Genomic DNA, 18,586 nt, shown 5'->3' with positions numbered 1-18,586 from the left:
TAATTTTGGTCCTAAATATAAAACCTACCTCTATTTACCAATTTTTCCTAAATTATATATATGGATATTTCCTCAATCATAATCAAGTAGAAGAGGAAGGGAGGATGTTAAAAAAAGATGATTATGGTATTTTAGAAAAAAAAATATGTCATATTTCTTATAATTAACTAACTTACCTAATTTTTTTAATCTAATCAAATTAGTTAAATAGGTCTTATATTAAAGACATGAGGAGTATTTCACAAGTGAATAATTTCCTTTCTTTTGTTTTTTTTTTGGCCAACACTAGTGAATTTCATAATAATCGATGCGACTTTATCGTTTTATCAAGGTAAATTATTAATATTTAAAGTAAGTGCATGATTGATCATGTTGATAGAGTGATATTACACTGTTAAGAAAACAAATCTCATGTATAAATCATTTTTTCTTTTGCAACCTTATAATGAAATCAAAAAAATTTTGGAAATGAAACCCTGTACAAACATGGAAGAATATATTATCAATATTGAAGCATGATGGGATCAAATGACTAATATTAATTGTTACAACGCCTCTAAATAAAAAATAATACTTCTTTAGTTCTAAATATTATACTCATTTTATAGCGTAATTTTTATTATAAAATGAATATTATGTTTAAGACCGGAAGAATACTGCATCATGAGATTCCAGCTCAGATTTGTTAATGATACAGTGGCGCGTGGCTGCTTTGAGAGATTTGCATTATTACAATAATTCCATATTCAGGATCTTGTTTATTTATTTCATGCTCTGCAAAAGATGCTGATTGTCTACCGTTTTGGTGCTTGTTTCACCTGATGCCGATGTGCTGTCCCCAGTTGGCGGGTTTCAAACTTCAACAGTGAATCCGATGGAAAATTATAAATATTTGTATGATGTTGGACTTGGAACTTGAAGCTTTAAACCACCGTAGGTCTTGGTGTGAGTCTTTTTGGCTTTAAAGGTCGCTAAGAGGCAAAGAAAATATTTCACTAGAACTGAAAAAACAAGATAATTAACTCAGTTAATCTTGACGACCACCAAGCACTTGTATTGTGGGCAAGCGAGGTGGAGTCAGATTTGTGCTTGCTGGTGTCTCTGCTTTGAGAAATATTTAGTTTAGTTATTCTGTTGGTTATGTCTGCTTAGCTGACTTGGTGTGCCCGGACTTGGTGGGCTTTGCCGCCGACCAAGGAAACAATCTCTTCTTAGGGTCCCTTTCCATTTAGGAGAACTTTTGAATAAAAAAAAATGGACCATCCCATCTTGTTATCCCTCTTAAAAATTCATCTTCTGCTTTGTTCGCTGTCAAGATTCGGTAGTAACAATCATTGCTCTGCTACAAATCCTTCTTTTCTCTTATAATTGAGATTTAAAATATGTTTAGTGACTTGGTCCCGCCACCACTTCTGGGGTACTCTTTTCCATTTCCGGGAAGTGATTATAGAACTCAGGCTCATTTTTAGTGGGGGTGGCCATGACTCACTGGATTTAGCAATTAACAATTCATTAGTGGGCAAGTTTTGTTTGAATTGTTAAAAGTGATCTTAAGATGAAGTTTATGAAACTTGGTTCCAAGCCAGATACCTTCCAGACTGATGGAAACAATGCTAGGTGAGTTACATACTTCTTTCGTGTATAGGATTTTGTAGGACGGGCTTAACCTAACTCTTTGCCTGGGTAAATGGAATACATCTCTCTGTGTATGTTCTTCAGATCATTTGTTGAACTTAGATTCATGGTCTGCATGAAGCAGCTGTAATTGACAAGGAATTAGGTAGGAATTGGATTCAGCTTAGGTGATAGGGGAGAGTATTAAATATAGGGTGGAGAATGCTTCATAATGTACCGTGAAATCAAGGAGTTCAGAGAATATTGATGCTAGTTAGCTTTCCTGCTGAGTCCAAATTGGATCTTGGGAAAAGCGGATTTACGAAGCAATTCATGCCTAACATTAGTATTCTGATTTCTGAAGCCTCAGTATAGCGGTTTAATATCAACCTAAGAAACAAGAATTTTGCCTTGGAATTTGGCATCTGTAACTACAAATTCATAATCATCTCACCATTGTTTTTCTCCCTTTTTGTTTTGGCGTTGAATTAGACATTTTAGAGTATAGAAGAAAAAGAACAGTGCTTTTAACTACTCAACTAGCTCCTTGACAAAGCCAAATAACTTGAAAACTCTGCCTCTTCTGGGTCTGATTTTTATTTTTATGTAACTAAAGAGTAGAGTGCTTAGCAGAATGCATATCTTGTGCAGGTTTGTGGCAAGTGATTTGGCATCAGATATCATTGTTACTGTCGGTGATATAAAGTTTTATTTACACAAGGTATACCCCATCTTAACAAGCTTTTTCAAGTCCCCGAAATGAGAACGTCTAGCCAATTTTTAAGTGGTATCTTGTTCTGTAGCCCCAAAATCCATTGCAAAACACTATTAGTTCTCTTTTGCTAATACTTGTTGAAATGAAAAATCTTACATGCATTTTTATCACGAATTATATGTATTTTTATCACCATTACAATCACGTAAGCTCTAAACTAATTCTAAGACCTTCCTAATGAGGTTCCAAATTGCAGTTTGGTTTTCTTCAAAATTTGGTAGCCCAATCAGTATTTGAAACATATTGTTGCCTTTGGGGAAAGTGGGCTTGTTTTGTTACAAACATATCAATCTGGTTGGATCCATATTTCATCATATTTACTAATATACACTGAAACCCTCTACGTAGTTCCCTCTCCTGTCAAAGAGTGCTCACTTGCAGAAGTTGGCCACCACCTGTAATTTGGACACTGGAGATGAAGTTCAAATTTCTGAAATTCCTGGAGGTGCTTCTGCCTTTGAGATATGCGCCAAGTTTTGCTATGGCATGACTGTTACCCTCAATGCTTACAATGTAATTGCAGCTCGATGTGCAGCAGAATACCTTGGAATGCATGAGACTATTGAGAAAGGGAACCTCATTCACAAGATTGATGTCTTTCTTAGTTCTACCATCTTTCGTAGTTGGAAGGATTCTATCATTGTTCTTCAGACTTCAATTCCTATGTTACCTTTGGCTGATGACTTAAAGATTGTGAATCATTGCATTGAATCTATTGCAAGTAAGGTGTGTCTTGATGTATCCAAAGTTGATTGGTCCTATTCCTATAACAGGATGAAACTCCCTCAGGAAAATGGTATTGATTCAAACCAGACTGAAGGTAGAACTCGTAATGTGCCAGCAGACTGGTGGGTTGAAGATTTATGTGAACTTGAAGTCGATTTATACAGGTCTTTAATGACCAAAATAATAAAAAAGAAAATTCTATCTGGTGAAGTGATTGGAGCAGCTTTGAAAGCTTATGCCAACAGTAGATTGCCTAATTTCAGCAAGGGTATGATCCACCACTGGGATGTGTCAAAGCATCGTTTAATAGCTGAAACAATCGTGTGGTTATTGCCTGCTGAGAAAGGAAGTGTTTCTTGTAGGTTCTTGCTCAAATTATTGAAGGCTGCCATTTTTGTAGATTTAGGAGATATGACTAAAGAAGAGTTGGTAAGGAGAATTGGGAGGCAATTGGAGGAGGCTTCTGTTAGTGATATTTTGGTACAATCAACTGATGGGGAGGCTACCATGTACGATGTTAATATAGTAAAGAAAATTGTAATAGAATATTTAATGCAGGATCATAATGCTGAGATTGAACAGGATGGACGCAGCGGACCCAAGGAGATAACAAGGCCAGGGATTTTATCAGAAGGTTCAAAGTTGATGGTTGCAAAACTTGTTGATGGATACCTTGCTGAAATTTCAAAAGATCCCAATTTACCATTATCGAAGTTTGTTGATCTTGCTGAACTGGTGTCTGGCATACCTCGTCCTACTCATGATGCACTTTACAGGGCCATTGATATGTATCTTAAGGTAATTGTTCCTGAAAAGATATTCTTTAAAAAAGACTTCTACTCGGATCCAAATATGACATCATATAACAGAAACAGAATCTATTCCTTCATATGCTGTCTTGTTTTAGCACATTTTAATCCTATAAAATGTCTGCTTAAGGGCGTCTGATTTACCCCTTGTAGTTGAACGCATTTCATTTAGCCATCCTATGGTCTGCCCTGCACAATCACCCAACTATGAAGTTCTTAGATAAATATTAAACTGATAAAATAAAAAAAATCTTTGTTAAAAAGTCTGATTATCTTGTATCTTGAAACAGTTCAACAAGTGCAGGCTTTTCAACGACAAAAATATCCATTGTTTATAGCCAGATGGTTATTTCTGATTTATGTTAAAAGGTGAACAAAAAAGTTACACACAATGAGGTCAAGTGGTAATAGGGCAAACAATCGGAGGGATGCATAATAAACCAACTTTTAGGCCAAACCACATCAAGGGAAACAGCAATTTTATCCTAATTCTTAACATCATTGTGAAAAAGTAACTGAGGCATCCCTTCAATTTTATTGCATTTGGAAACAGGAGCACCCAGGAATCAGCAAAGATGAGAGAAATGGGATATGCAAGCTCATGGATTGCAAGAAGCTATCGGTTGATGCCTGCATGCATGCAGTCCAAAATGAAAGGCTACCGATGCGTGTGGTTGTGCAGGTTCTCTATTTTGAGCAGGCAAGGTCTGCTGCAACTTCTGGCACAAACACTCCTGATATGCTGAAAGGGACCATCATGTGTATAAACAGTGGAACCCATGGTGGTTCAAGTAACACAGAAGATGACTCAGATAATGTTGCCACAGCTGAGGAACTGAAGGAATTGAGGAAGGAAGTTGCATCCTTAAGTTTATCCACCAGAGACAAAGATGGACATGATGATAATAATAATAATAAACCTATGACAGACAAGGTTGTCATGAGCAAGATGAAAGGGTTGCTCAAATCAAAAAGGTCCTTCATAAAGCTGTGGGTTAGCAAAAGTGGTGCTGGAGAAAATAATAGTGGCTCCGACTCCTCTGAGAGTAATGGTTCTGCTATCCCAGAAGAAGCCAAATCTACAGCTTCCAGAAACAGGAGGCACTCAGTTTCCTGAAGGTGAATTGAATTCATTTTGATGCATTAGTTGCCAACATTGGTGTTTTGTCTATGGATTGAGTATAAAAACCAAGGTATATATAGTTTGGGATAGTAGAATTGTTGAGGATGGAAATAATGTGATCCTTGGTATTCATTCTATTCAAACTAGCTGAAACTCAAACTTTTGTTCCCAGTCAAGTCCACATAATGTGAAGGAACCCTCTCTGATAGCGGAGACAGAGACAGAAATAACAAATAATAATAAGATTTATAATCTTGGTCTCCTTATATCTTTTGCCTCTATATTAAAAAATTTCCAGCAACAAGGGATGGGTATTTAGAAGTTAGAACCCACCTTGTTAGAGTGTATGAGGGAGCAGGATTAAGGATTCAATCTGTAGTATGATTTCTACTTGGATGCGGATGATCTGCACTGTTCTTTCAACAACTAGCTAGAAGGGACCTTGAACTTAATTACTTTTGAAGTCTCTCCCAACACGCCAAGGCAATCAAAAGAAAAACTTTATTTCATTTTCAGGCCTTTCTTTTCTTTTTCTTTTTAATATACGTTTCTCAACTACTGATTTATAATTAAAAATTGATTATTTTTGCTTGTCATTTTTGCTATAAGATCACTCATCTTTAAGACAAGAGTGTCCGATAAACATTGTGGATTTAGCTATGAGACCGGTTTGATTTATAATAGGAATCTGCTTTGGGGGATCACAGTGCGAAGAGAGAACTGAGGGAGAATTTTAGCAAGAAATCAAGCCAGTTAATTTCTGAATTATTATTAGCTAGCCACCTGTAGATTCTTTAAGATTATTACTTTTTTTTATGTGCTTCATAACAGGACAGAACTATTTGCTTGAGTCTAATCCAATTTAGAGCACAGACAAAAGAAATTAACATTTCTGCTTCACAACAATGACAACAGCCAAGCAATACACCAAAAATCACATTTTAAAAAAAAAGGTTATAAATTTATTAAATCGAGATCATTTAAAAAAATACTCTATATATGTATTACATTAATTAGTAACTCGCAGCACATATCAAAAGGAACAAAATCACTAACCCAAAATTCACAGAAAGCATGCATTAAAATGAACGTCAGAAGGGCTGTAAAACACTAAGTAACCATTGTGGGGTGACTAATTAATTCTCAGATTAATAAAAACAAGGTCATTCTAACTTGTCTTTAGGCTGCATAATCATTGCGCATCACCGCTATTTTAAATTAAAAATTCTGTAAATAATTAGCTAAGCCAGTTGTTACTATGCTATTTTTTTTACTATATTAATGAAGCCATTGTACAAATCGTACCCACCCTCACGTTGTTCCTATCGAAAGAAACTCAGATATTGTTGGAGAGCAAAAGCTTGAAATATCAAAGTTTCAAAATAAAGGATTAATAACTATATAGTAGTATCGTAATTTAAGACAGTGCGGTAAAATTTTCCTAAACCTTCTAGCTCTTTTGACTTTAAGGGTTAAAGCTGAGCATTAGGAGATCATAAATAAGATAACAGAAGAAAATTACTTTGATGAATAAATAGTAATATCCCTAGAAATGTCGTTAAGTTTTGAGACCAACCAAAACCTGAATGGATTCACAACACAATTCACTTAAAAAAGGAGAAAAAAAAAAGAGATGAGAAGAGAAATTCATATAAATACTAATTAAATCACAAAAAAGTATGGCAATAAGTGAAAAATATGTACCTGCTATTATTTTTTATATCGTAACTTGTCGTTACATACTACTAATTTATTATTATGAATTTTTTTTAGTGATTAAATTGTTTGTATGAGACTCCACATTAATTTTCTGAAAGTAAATTGAGATATGTTTGAAGCATATGTAAATATGTAGGTATAAAAAATAAGATGCCCAATTCTGAGTTCCAAATCCCATTTGTCTTCCTGATGCATTGAAGGGGCAGAAGAAGTTTATAATATGAAAAGGTATGTGATGCCAATAATAGTCCTTCTTTCTGAGACTAGTAAACTACGTAAGGTCGGATTTTATTTTTAAATCTTTATAACTAAAAAAATCTGTAAAAATATTTTAACAAGAGGATACAAATGAATAAAAAAATAAAATAGTGAAAAGAAATTAGTCGTTAAGAATATTATAACTTTGGATGATTCAGATAAATTGGTGGTGTGAAAAAGAATTAAATATTTAATAATGTGTGGTAAGCACGAGGCTAAGTGGGAAGTGAGTATTGAGTTAATATATATAAATGATATTAATAATGAAGGGGAAGAGGAAGACCCTGGAAATAAAAATAAAGAATGTAAATAAAATAATGGCAAATGGGGGAGAGATGGAAGAAGCCAAAATCTGGAAGCTCCAAAAGTTTTAACCAAAATGGAATCCCATTCTCCACAAGCACATTAATTTTCTTTAATTTTATGGGATATATATAATAACCACTTTTTTTAATCTCTCTCAAATTAATCTAATTAAATATTATATGAATGCAAATGTGGTCCATTAATTTTTGGACAGACACGTCACTTGTATTCTTCGACTGGCTGTAACTTCTATGCCTATGCCTTCATCCTCATCCATCAACCGACCAACCCCTGCCTTCCTCGTTCCTTTTTTTTATTTTTCCCTTTCCATATTTAAAACTTTGCTTTCTCTCTAACTATTTCCCATTATAAATATAGGAGCTAATAGATTTATTTTTTTAATGTAAGAATTCAATTCACTTTATTTCTTAAATTTATAATTTTTTTAATTAGTTTTATGGATTGCACATATTAAAAAGATTTTCATGGCGAGATAGTTTTCACGCAAATAATTAAAGAAAGTGTTTTAGGAAGATCAATATACATTTTATATAAATAATTAACTTTTTCTCTGCAGGATTATCTAATTCTTATATCTAGATTTGGAGGAAATTAAATATATATTTTCTCACAACTTTTCCAGCTGCCATTTTGAGTCAAAAGTTATATATTCTCGGACTTGCATAGCAAATTTCAAATGCATATATAAAACTATAACCAAGCAAATTAGGATAACAATTCCTACATCTACATCAATTGATACTATTCCTGTTACTTAATATAAAAGTTGATTTGATATTCCATTTAGTTTTAAATATAAGATTTTAATCTATTTTGTCTTTCATATTTATCTATTTTCTCAAGATAGTCTTTATAATAGTTGTATATGTTAAATATTTCATTAAATGGTAAATCTAACTATATACACATGGTTAGCAAGGATATTTTAAGAAAGACAATATCTATTTATTACAAGTAACTAACTTAACTAATTAACTCAAATCATTTAACTAGATCTTATGCTTATAGAATCTTTGAAAAGACACACTATTGTGAGTGAAATACAACTTAATTTCTCGTTCTGTGAGGATGAACACTAGTAACTGATGATAATTACGTATTAATATAAATTATTGCCCATGTGTTTGCAGATACCAACGGGCACTGATCTTAGTTGAAGAAATTTTGACTGTACAAGCAGAATCCGTGTAAATGTAGAAAATGTCTTTGAGATGAATGCCTCCAATTAGGCTCACAAATACTTGATTATAACCTAATTAAATTGAATTTATATAAATGCAGAAAACGTTTTTACGAGAGATATTCCCAATTATGCCAAACAATACTTGAATTTCATCCTATGAAATAACTATATATTAAAAAAAGTGTGTGTGGGATTAAAATGTAATATTGGAAAACTGGGAAGGACGGAGAATCCAACGGTGGAGGTCTGGAGGAATTCCAACATTTGCGGAGAACCTGAGCAGCTGTCGTCGCCAGTTTCTTTGGAAGAGACCAACGCCCAACCCCACCCCCATCACATATAGTAGTACTACTCACTAATTACTGTATAAACTCAACCACATAATGAGATTAAATTAACCATACTTATTGTATAATTAACAATTAATAATCCATTCGTGCTTTGGCTTATAATATATGAAATTATATGAATAATGGTGAAGGTCTTCCCTCTATATATCCCATTCCCATAACATTTCATTACATGCAAGCCTCATCTTCCACAACCCTTCCTTCATCTTTCTGTTTCTTTTTGAGTCTATCATTAGCTTCCCACTTTGGATTTTGAGGGTTTAATCAAGAGTTGCAGGTGAACAGGAGCAGCAGGAGGAGGAGGAAGAAGTGCGTGCGCGCGCACACACATATATATAGAGAGAGAGAGGGAGGGATGAGCTGCAACGGTTGTCGTGTGCTTAGGAAAGGTTGCAGCGACGACTGCATGCTCCGAGATTGCCTTCTGGGCATAGAGAGCCCACAAGCCCAAGCCCATGCCACCGTCTTCGTCGCTAAATTCTTCGGCCGCGCCGCCCTCATGTCCTTCGTCTCCGCCGTACCCTCCCCGCAGAGATCCGGTATCATTCATACGCCACCTTCCTCTTCCCTCTTCCCTCTTCCCTCTCCCTCTCCCTCTACAATCTCTATACATACACAGTGTCACACACACACAGCCGTCATCAATACAAAACTAATTATATTCGAGAAGGGCATGACAGGAAGATAGAGAGCTTTAGTTTTCTAAATTGTGTTTGTGGTTTGGCAGCTTTGTTTCGATCGCTTTTGTACGAAGCAGTGGGACGAACCATAAATCCGGTGAACGGTGCAGTGGGCCTGCTCTGGACCGGGAATTGGCATCTTTGCCAATCAGGAGTTCAGAGAGTTCTCTACGGCGGCGCCTTGACTCCACTCCCTGACGTCTCCGGAGGAAATTCGGCACCGACTGCGGCGGAGGACGATTGCTTCGGACCCGTTCTAGATCTTTCTAGGCAGCGAGACTATATGGCGGGATTGGGATCAAGTAACCTAAAGAGAAAAGTTCGTTGTTACGACTTCGTGTTGGAGAATAATATCCAAGCACGCGATCATCTTGTTGATCATCAGTACTGCTTGGGGAGATCAGGTTCGCCGGAGAGAGTGGTAGTGGTTGGCACCGGCCGAAAGGATGATGGGAGCGCAGCGACGCCATCGGAGGGATCTGAAACGTCAACGTTAGGGAGTAGCGCTGCGCAGTGTGGCACTGCTGAAAGGAAGCTCCTCAGGCTTTTCTTCTAGAGGAGATGAATTCTAATATACAAATCTTTTCCCCTTTTAATTTTCTAACTTCGGTTGGCAGAGATCGACACTTGAATCTTAATCTGGCATCAAATTTTCTGTCATGTTGAATGTATCAAGAAAATAAAGATGAAGAGAGAATGCAACTATGACTTTCATATTGAAACATCCGGCAACAACTACTGTCATTTTTTATGGTGAGGATGTGTTCAAGAGTAGTCTTTGTTCTTAAATGGGGGGATCTGCAAATAACTAATTTGCATACAAGAAAACTAGCTAAGTTGTAAAAAATTTGCGTTGATTTCTTTAAAATATTCCTTTTAATCGTTTGCATTGGATAATACTACTTTGTTATACTGAGGTTTTATTTGAAGGTTAAAAAAACTTATCCATTAACCCTGACATCTAAGACGGGAAAGAGTGAACAGTCTCAAATCCCTTGGAGAATGGTTAAGTTTGAGAATGAACAAAGTTACGTCGATAGAGTTACCACCCTTTAGTATTTCTCCAACAACCATGTTTTTGCGATGCTATTCCAGTTCTAAATATAATACTCTTATATACACTATGTAAGGGTCTTATATTTAGGACTGAAGTAATGTTATGGTCAAATTTTTATGTTGTCTGTTGCACACTGATGCAAATTGGCAACCACAAAGCTATAATAGATTGTAGGTTGGAAAATATGTGTGTGTGTGATTATAAGAGTCATAAAAATATGTGAAATTTGAGTATATTTGCCTATCTGGTATTTGCAAAAAGATAGCATTCATTCTTAATTGTAAGGAAAACTACTCATCCGGTCCTAAATATAAGACTTATTTTGTAATATAAATAACACTACGAAATGTGTTTTATATTTAAAACCAGAAGAGTATTAAAAGATACAGCTGAGGAAGAAGGAGATCAACCTAGTAAATAGTAAATTTAAAATAGAAGCTTATTTTATATATATATATAAAAAAATATCCAAAACAACTAACGACACAGTTGGTTCAAGTGGTTCGGCACTTATTCCCGTTAAGATGCCGAGTGACATTTTTACAGGTATTTTTACTGTTATAATAACAACGTTCCATTGTTGCTCAAATCATGATATGTAAAAGCGGGATGCTGTTATTGTGAAATCTCTTGACGTGTAATAACGCCCACTATTATTATAATGGAGAATTTTTTTTAATAATTATCTAATTGGGTCAACGTGGAATATTGTTAGACATGATTGAGAATAACTTCCTCAGACATTTTTTACATTTACGCAAACTAAAAATCGAGATATCAAAACTCCATCCACTGGAACTAATGCTTGTTCGTTGGTATAATAATAGGGATATTAATTGACCTTAATGTGAAAGCATGAGGAGGGATTGGAGGATAAAAAGGGTGAAAATCAGAAAGTCGAAGTGAAAACTGGGGAAGGAGAGGATGAACAGAATCTTGGGAATCATAAAGTGGGAAAGAGACAAAGACAAAGATGCTCTAATCTAAGCTAATGGAGGAATTGAGGCATGACATCAGCGTCTCTTTAGTGGGACAAAATGTTGATTACGTGGGAACTGGGAGCACAACATGGGACCCAACACACAAGAATGTCCCCTGACCCTTTACTTACTCCAAGAGCCATATCTTCACTCCCAACAAGACTTCAAACTACTCATTATGCAGCTATCATCATTCTTCATTTTCTGGGCACTTATTATTTTGGGTCAAAGGTGAATTACAATGCTCTTTCCCTTCGCCACAAACATCTTTGATCATTGTTTTTTTGAAAAATAAACATAAAATCAAAGCTTCATGTAAGGTGCACTTTGGTCCCTATATTTTTATTGGTATGTGACGATCGACTTTGGTTCCTCTGATTTCATAAAGTCAGATATAATGGTCCTCATAGTTTGAAAACTGGGGAAGCATTTGAGCTGAATTGAATCTGCCGCTAATATCTGATTATGCGGTTGTTAGTTCTAATAGTTGAATCTGTTGCTTCTTATAAATTTGCTTTCGATTGATACAGTCTTCTTGTAAATTATAGTAAAGCATGGAGATCATTTATTTGACGTTGTCAGACCAGAGGAACCATATTAATGCCAATTAAAAGACCAAGCAACCAAACAGAAAATTAGGTTAAACATCGAGGATCAGAAGTTTTTTTTTTTACAAAAAAAAAATCATCATATGCACTTCTTTACATATCAGCAACACACTTATAAAAAAAAAAAAACACAGATATTCTCCTATTGAAAATAAAAGTGTTCGAAGAATTATCAGGCACTCAATATAAATATCGTTTTAAGTAAAAATACTTTTTTTTTAAACACAGATATCCTCCTAGTGGAGGTAATAATATTTGGTATACTATTAGATACTAAATATAGACACTTATTATAATAGATACTCGAATTTTGATCTGTCGCCTTGTGATACCCAATTCTAGTAGCTGTGACATGTATTTATTAATCTTCCACGTTCCTGCGTTGATATATTGATGCAGGCGATGCGTAAACTTGTTAGTGGTCCATGATACACACAGGTCATTGATTTGAACCATATTAAGTATCCACTAAGGAGGCCCATTACTACTTGATAAAGCAACACATTGTCCGTGACTCTGACCACTGCATCCTATCTCTTCCCCCTCGGGGAAATTAATACGCGTGCCAACATGTCCATTACTATATAAACTCAAACTCAAATCCGTGACTTCAGAAAACGACATATATTCAAATGTTAAAAAGCTACGCAGCATGATTTCAGATGGTGTACGTTCAAGCATGTACTGCTAGGGATTTTAATTTTAATGGTTCTGACAGAATCTCAACAGGAAACTGCAATGCAAATCATAGTTGAAGATGCAACCCAAATCTTTTGTAATTATGACAAAATCATACTTAGTGTCTTCCTCTCTTTAGAACTGTACATGATTTGACTGGAAGGAAACGAGTCAGGAGGGTGACTTGTTCCCCTCATTCTGTTGCTCTTACCCCTCTTCATTTCATTTCACTCCATACAACGGAAAAGCTTTTGTCAACAATAGAGAGACAATTTGCCCCTCACATCATCAGAGTAGGATGTTGTTAACAGACAGGACACTTCTGCTAAATTATGGGTCACTATAATCTTGCCTCAGTATTTTTAACTCAATTGTTAAACCAATATCCCAATCCATAATCTTCAATTATCTGTTTATCCAGCAGCTACAAATTTGGCAGTACACGCACAAACTTGTTTTAATAATCTATGGAAAAATGATGCCTGTGGTTGTTATAATCTAATCTTAATAAAACAAAGGCTGCAGGGCTAGTACCAGCATTCAAATGAATATCTTGGCCACAGAATACCTACTAAACAATGATGAGTTGATTACATATATTTATATATACACATAAGACTGATAGACATTACCTTTTCCTCGAATGACAGAGTAAACTGTATACAGCTAACTAGTGAGAGACAAGCCACCCTTTTTTCTGTAACATTCGGACACAAAGATAAAACTACACACAAGACGTAGAAACCACAGCAGGGATCAAAATGTAAAATGAAAACCAAAACCAGCTATCGACTCCTTTCCGTTGTTATTACCTTCTGGGTCATCATCATCTCCGCCCCATGGAAAAATAAAAAGGCTGGGGGTAATGTTAGCATTGAGAGTGAGCAGTCAAATAAGATCAGTTCTACACACGTGTTGTCAGGCAGCTGGTAGTTGGCACACGACAAAGTTGTAATACATGTGTTCTTAAGCTACAATCCTTAACCTGTCATAATTATTTAGATACATAAGAATAATAAGAATACTTGGATTCTTAGTATACGAATGTTTCACCTAAACATGATTGATCGATTAAATGATTACCTGCATGGCTGCTAATGAGGACAAGAAATCCTTGCATTGTTCAAGCAAAAATTTTTCCTTGGTGGTCACCTTTACAAGGTCCGCCACCAAGGAGTTAGTTTCTTCCACCTGCTAGAAACAATGTATGATTCTACCACTGTGAGTGCCGAGATGTTTGGATAACATGCTGATAAAAAAGAATTATATGCATATATTTTCGCTATTATATTGACTTTAAATACCCAGCAAAGACAATAATTAAAAGAACAAACATCCCTCACTGGCAAAACCCATTTAGAAGAAAAAGAAAGAAAATCACCTTTGACAAAAGAGAGTATATTGAGGATGCCATTGCCTGCATCACATCAACTGCTGAACCCACAGCATCCTTCAGATTTGGTACATCAGCCTGAATTTTTTTTTTTTTAAAATAAAAGAAAGAACTTAGTTAAAGTTTGACAGTCTATTCTAATAGGTGTTGCATATCTAAAGAAAGAAGTAGCACATACTATCGCTTTCTCAGCAACAGGAAGACGGAGGGTACTGGCCCTTAAAGCTTCAGTTGCTCCAAGCAAAGAACTGGAGTGATCTTTATCCAGAAGTGCCCACTCTTCCAAATAAGGCATCTATATAAAGAAGCATAACAGACTTTGAGAAGTAATAACAGAGAGAAAAGGAGACATGGGATATAGAGATTAGGGAGGAAGAAACTAAAAATTCACTCAAAACTGAAGACTTCCTGTCAAGATTATGGTAATTTGTCTTTCAAGATGAGTATAGGGCCCAGAAAATAACGATGTAAATGAATATAGACTCTACACCCCTACTCTCCACCTGAAATCAGTCTTTCATGCCTTGTTGGTATCAATCTTTTAGCAAGCATTTCCCCACCAGAAACAAAGATGAAGACGTTTCCAGTTGAATTTTATCATGCTTGCTAGTTGCTACTTTTAAAAAACTACATGCGTCACTAAAGAAATATTAGTTTGAAGATGAAAGCCCTGAATCTCACCTGTCCCCTTAGGATGGCAGTTATCTTCAACTTTTGCCTCAACAATAGCAACTTGATTCTTTTAAGTATGACTGAATGCCGAAGTTCTGAGATTGATACCCATGCATTCCACAAATGTTTCTGGCACAAACAAAAACATTTAGCCTACAGCGTGAACACTATTATCATTGACAAAACGCTCAGATATATTGTTTAGAAAGCACAACAGCCATTGCCATTAAAAATCCAAGTGTGGACAAAACAAGTTTTGAATAAAGTCTGACCAACTCATAAGACTAAGACTTCAAAGCATCATGTTAACATAATTTAAAGACAACAAAACATCCATGAAATTGACTGGGTATTGCCAAGTCTTAAACCACTAGTACATATCATGAGAATAAAAAAGCTCAACTTGACCCAACTTGGTCAGAGCCCTGATAACAAGGTCAAAACAATGATAGTCAAGTTTTGCCACCCTCCAGGTACCACAAGGTAAACCCAGACTATTTCTACCCATCGTTCTATTAAGACCAGGCCAATCTGTTGAAGAGTACCAAAAAATCACTTGATAGCTGATAGCAGTTTGCCAATACTTCAGCGTGAGTATATACTGGGTAAATTGAAAAGGCACAAAAGAATCAAAGGTGAAAATATAGAAATACAATTATAAGGACTACCAAGAGTCATCAAACATTGGTTCGTGGTAAAAGGGCTATGGATTTTTATTTCACTGAGAATTCCTTTTTCAATTACCTTTTTCTCTTATCCCTCACCCAACTCTGATCCTAACTCAAAGCAGGTGCTTTGCCTCTTATTCCTCACCCAACTCAGATCCTAACTCAAAGCCGGTGAAACAACTTTTTTTGCTGGCAATCCCTTCAACTTCCTTAAGTACTGTGCGCTTGTATTCCTTGTCGCCTTATTACACCATCAGCTAAGAGCAAAACCCTTTCAATCCACACATGGCCTTTCCCTAACATTGTCCAAGAATGTTAAGCAAACACACCAGACCAACTTTTCAATACAGAGCTTCACCAGGCTCCTAATTACGCCCCATGAAGTATTTCTTGTCACAAGAATACACAAGGTAGTCACTGAGCCCCTTAAGTAATTACAAAAACCATGGAACGATTATCTTTGAAGGTATTGCCAACTGAACATTTCACATTGAAGCATAAAACTTAAGAGACATCCTTTTACAACCATTCTGTACGGTGTAAACCTTTCCCCTCCAATTCTACCATTAATTGCAAATTGGGATAAGCAATGAACTGGCAGTCCATCTGCATTCTGGAACCGAGAATCCTTCCATGAAGTTGAGGCTTCTAAGCTCCTTTTTAAGTGGTGTAGCTATTCGCCCTTCACTTAGAAATATTAATACCCGTTACTAACTGCATTTCCCAATCAATCATTCTTCTTTCCAGCAGAATTTGTGAGACAAAGGGAGGTTTGTCACTTGTTGTTTAGAAATGCCCTTTAAAGGAAATGTCGTACAATAATATAATCTAATGAACATATAAATCTAAAAATTCTAAATCATTCCAGATGCATTCGATATGATAGCAAGAAAATAAGACCCCATCTGGGATATTCACATCAATTGCAATGAATAAAAACTATTATTTAAGTTAAAGTGTGATTTATAAGACTTATTAACCATAAAGATACCTCTGCATTCAGTTTCTGAGTCTTTAACGTAGCATCTGCCCTGGCATTAATAAACCTCCACTGCAGGTACCGATTATATAAAAGCCTCAATGTATGTGCATCAAATATTCGATCCTCCCCTATCTTCCCTCTCCGAAGATCAACAGAGAAACTAAGAATTGAAGGTGCACTATTAGAATTGCTATTGATAGAGGAGGCAACTGCACTTCTCACCCGAGATGGACTAGGCATCCCCCTAGAAGGTGACGATGAAGCAGATACCCATAGTTTACTTGGGGATGCAGGACGAGCAGTTCCCCTAATTGGGGAGGCCATAGTTCTTGGAGATGATAATGGACCATCACTATTGAACCTTTTTAACTGAGTCAACTTTGCTGGCACTCCATTTCTCGAGCCAGGGCTTGTTGATAAGGGTGAGCCCGGATCCTGCAAGCGGCGTAGGCGGCTATTAGTTTCCTGCCAAAACCTCGCAGACACGGCAATGCCACGAGGTCCACCCTTAGAAGCCCCTCCACCGCCATCTTGAGCTCCTGAAGTGCTACCAGAGGAAACACTGTCCGTATCAGATGTGTTGAGATCAGAAGGCAAGGAAGACTCGTTCACCGGATTTGCATCTGGGGATTGCTGTGCAGTCTTGAATAGTTCAACTTTGCCCGAATCCAAACTCAATCCCCCATCAAAAGACGCCCTTCTACCATCGTCCATCATTGAATGCTGCAATGCCCGAACCACTTTTCCATATCCATTTCCGAGAAGCTTCTTCTTATCACTCGTACAATCCACACTCATAGACAATTGATTAGAACTTGAATTTGTCTGCCGAGTCCTAGCCGGCCACCGATGCTGCTCCATGGGTCTCGAGTTCTCCCCCTGATCTCCTCCCCCGTCACCCTTACCTCTAACAGGAGTTGACCTCCGCCGCTCTGGCGTAGCCTTTCTGGCATTACTGGAAGTCGGCGTCGCCGCCTTCGTCTTGCTAATCGGAAGCGAAAATGCCCCCCCTTGAAACGAAACCGATAAACTCCGCGTAGAAGTGACCAAAAGCTTCGTAGCTGCTGATACATCACCAGCATTGGCTGGCCTCGAATCAGGAACAGGCGTCAGAGACCTAGGCGCTGTCCCGGGCCGCCGACGGTCCACTGATTGTGACCGTTTGGGCAGCGTAGAGGCCACTGGAGTCGATGCAGGAGTGGAATTGGTGGAGCGTGATATAAGCGGTGACGGACATCTCCTGGATGAAGAAGACGACGAAGTGGAAGTGGAAGTGGAAGTGGAAGTGGACGGAGAGGGAGACATGTACCTAGAAGAGACCTGCCTGCCCTTGGGCCTTCGGGGTAAGGTGCCATTGTCTTTCTCTGAAGGAAGGAGCGGGGGTCTGAGTGGATTTTGGCGGGTTTGTGATTCTTCCTGTTGCCTCGAAGAAATCTTGCCGTTGGGTGGGTCAGTCGAAGCTGCTTCAGAAATAGCAGCCACCATCATATAGAACTTGACAATCCTGTTCTCACATTGCCGCCGAAATCAAGGTTCTCGTTCACAAACCCCAACTCTTTCCATGGCCGATTCCGAGCGGAGAGATCCAGAAATCACAGGAGAAGTAGGAAATCAAGAAATGGGTGCGCGCAACACAAGATTCAACAGTTCAAAGGAACAGTGGAGGAAGAAACAGTGACGGGGTATCTTGCTTGCTGGTTGTGGATTGAAATAGGGAGAGGGTTGAGAAAGCGAGAGTAGGTAAACGGGATTTGAGGGAGTGAAGAAGAGTGTTTCGGAGAGGAAAAAGCTTTTGGGTTTTGGTTATTGTGAATCTTTGGAGGAACGTTATGTTTTATTAATGACGGTTTAAAGTGCTAAATCGCTACCTTCAGTCTGTTCTTTTTTCCACATTCGCTGACTCAAAAAAAAAAAAGTAATTAATTCGGTTATTGTTAATACGCCGATAGTGTAGTTGTGAGCTGGAAATTTCTTAATAAATGTT

General features: G+C 37.0%; 3 protein-coding genes across 4 annotated transcripts; 2 read left to right on the top strand and 1 right to left on the bottom strand.

Moving 5' to 3' along the window:
• The first annotated feature begins 1,555 nt into the window (after positions 1 to 1,555).
• LOC114725393 (BTB/POZ domain-containing protein NPY2-like) lies at positions 1,556 to 5,383 on the top strand. The gene is made up of 4 exons (XM_028911911.1): positions 1,556 to 1,617; positions 2,266 to 2,335; positions 2,738 to 3,913; positions 4,478 to 5,383. The coding sequence occupies exons 1-4, from the start codon at positions 1,556 to 1,558 to the stop codon at positions 5,039 to 5,041; spliced, it is 1,872 nt and encodes a 623-aa protein (XP_028767744.1). The 3' UTR covers positions 5,042 to 5,383.
• Positions 5,384 to 9,064: 3,681 nt separating this feature from the next.
• Positions 9,065 to 10,352, top strand: LOC114725384 (LOB domain-containing protein 38-like). Its single transcript, XM_028911890.1, has 2 exons — positions 9,065 to 9,423; positions 9,612 to 10,352. Exons 1-2 carry the CDS (start codon positions 9,240 to 9,242, stop codon positions 10,118 to 10,120), a joined length of 693 nt encoding a protein of 230 aa, XP_028767723.1. The 5' UTR covers positions 9,065 to 9,239; the 3' UTR covers positions 10,121 to 10,352.
• A 2,996-nt stretch (positions 10,353 to 13,348) lies between these two features.
• LOC114725370 (QWRF motif-containing protein 2) lies at positions 13,349 to 18,376 on the bottom strand. 2 transcript variants are annotated; one of them, XM_028911872.1, is made up of 6 exons: positions 16,612 to 18,376; positions 14,962 to 15,081; positions 14,459 to 14,575; positions 14,269 to 14,358; positions 13,971 to 14,081; positions 13,349 to 13,872 (listed from the first exon to the last, which is right to left on the bottom strand). In XM_028911872.1, exons 1-6 carry the CDS (start codon positions 18,088 to 18,090, stop codon positions 13,792 to 13,794), a joined length of 1,998 nt encoding a protein of 665 aa, XP_028767705.1. In that variant the 5' UTR covers positions 18,091 to 18,376; the 3' UTR covers positions 13,349 to 13,791. The 2 variants fall into 2 exon arrangements, with proteins under 2 accessions (XP_028767705.1, XP_028767706.1); XM_028911873.1 differs by having other exon boundaries at positions 13,971 to 14,078.
• Positions 18,377 to 18,586: the final 210 nt, after the last annotated feature.

Source organism: Neltuma alba, unplaced genomic scaffold (assembly GCF_004799145.2).
Source record: "Neltuma alba isolate B1F8T4 unplaced genomic scaffold, ASM479914v2 tig00012250_pilon, whole genome shotgun sequence".
In the NCBI taxonomy this organism is placed as follows: Eukaryota; Viridiplantae; Streptophyta; class Magnoliopsida; order Fabales; family Fabaceae; genus Neltuma; species Neltuma alba.
Note: the sequence above shows the minus strand (reverse complement) of the source record. Positions and strands in the feature narration are given on the sequence as shown.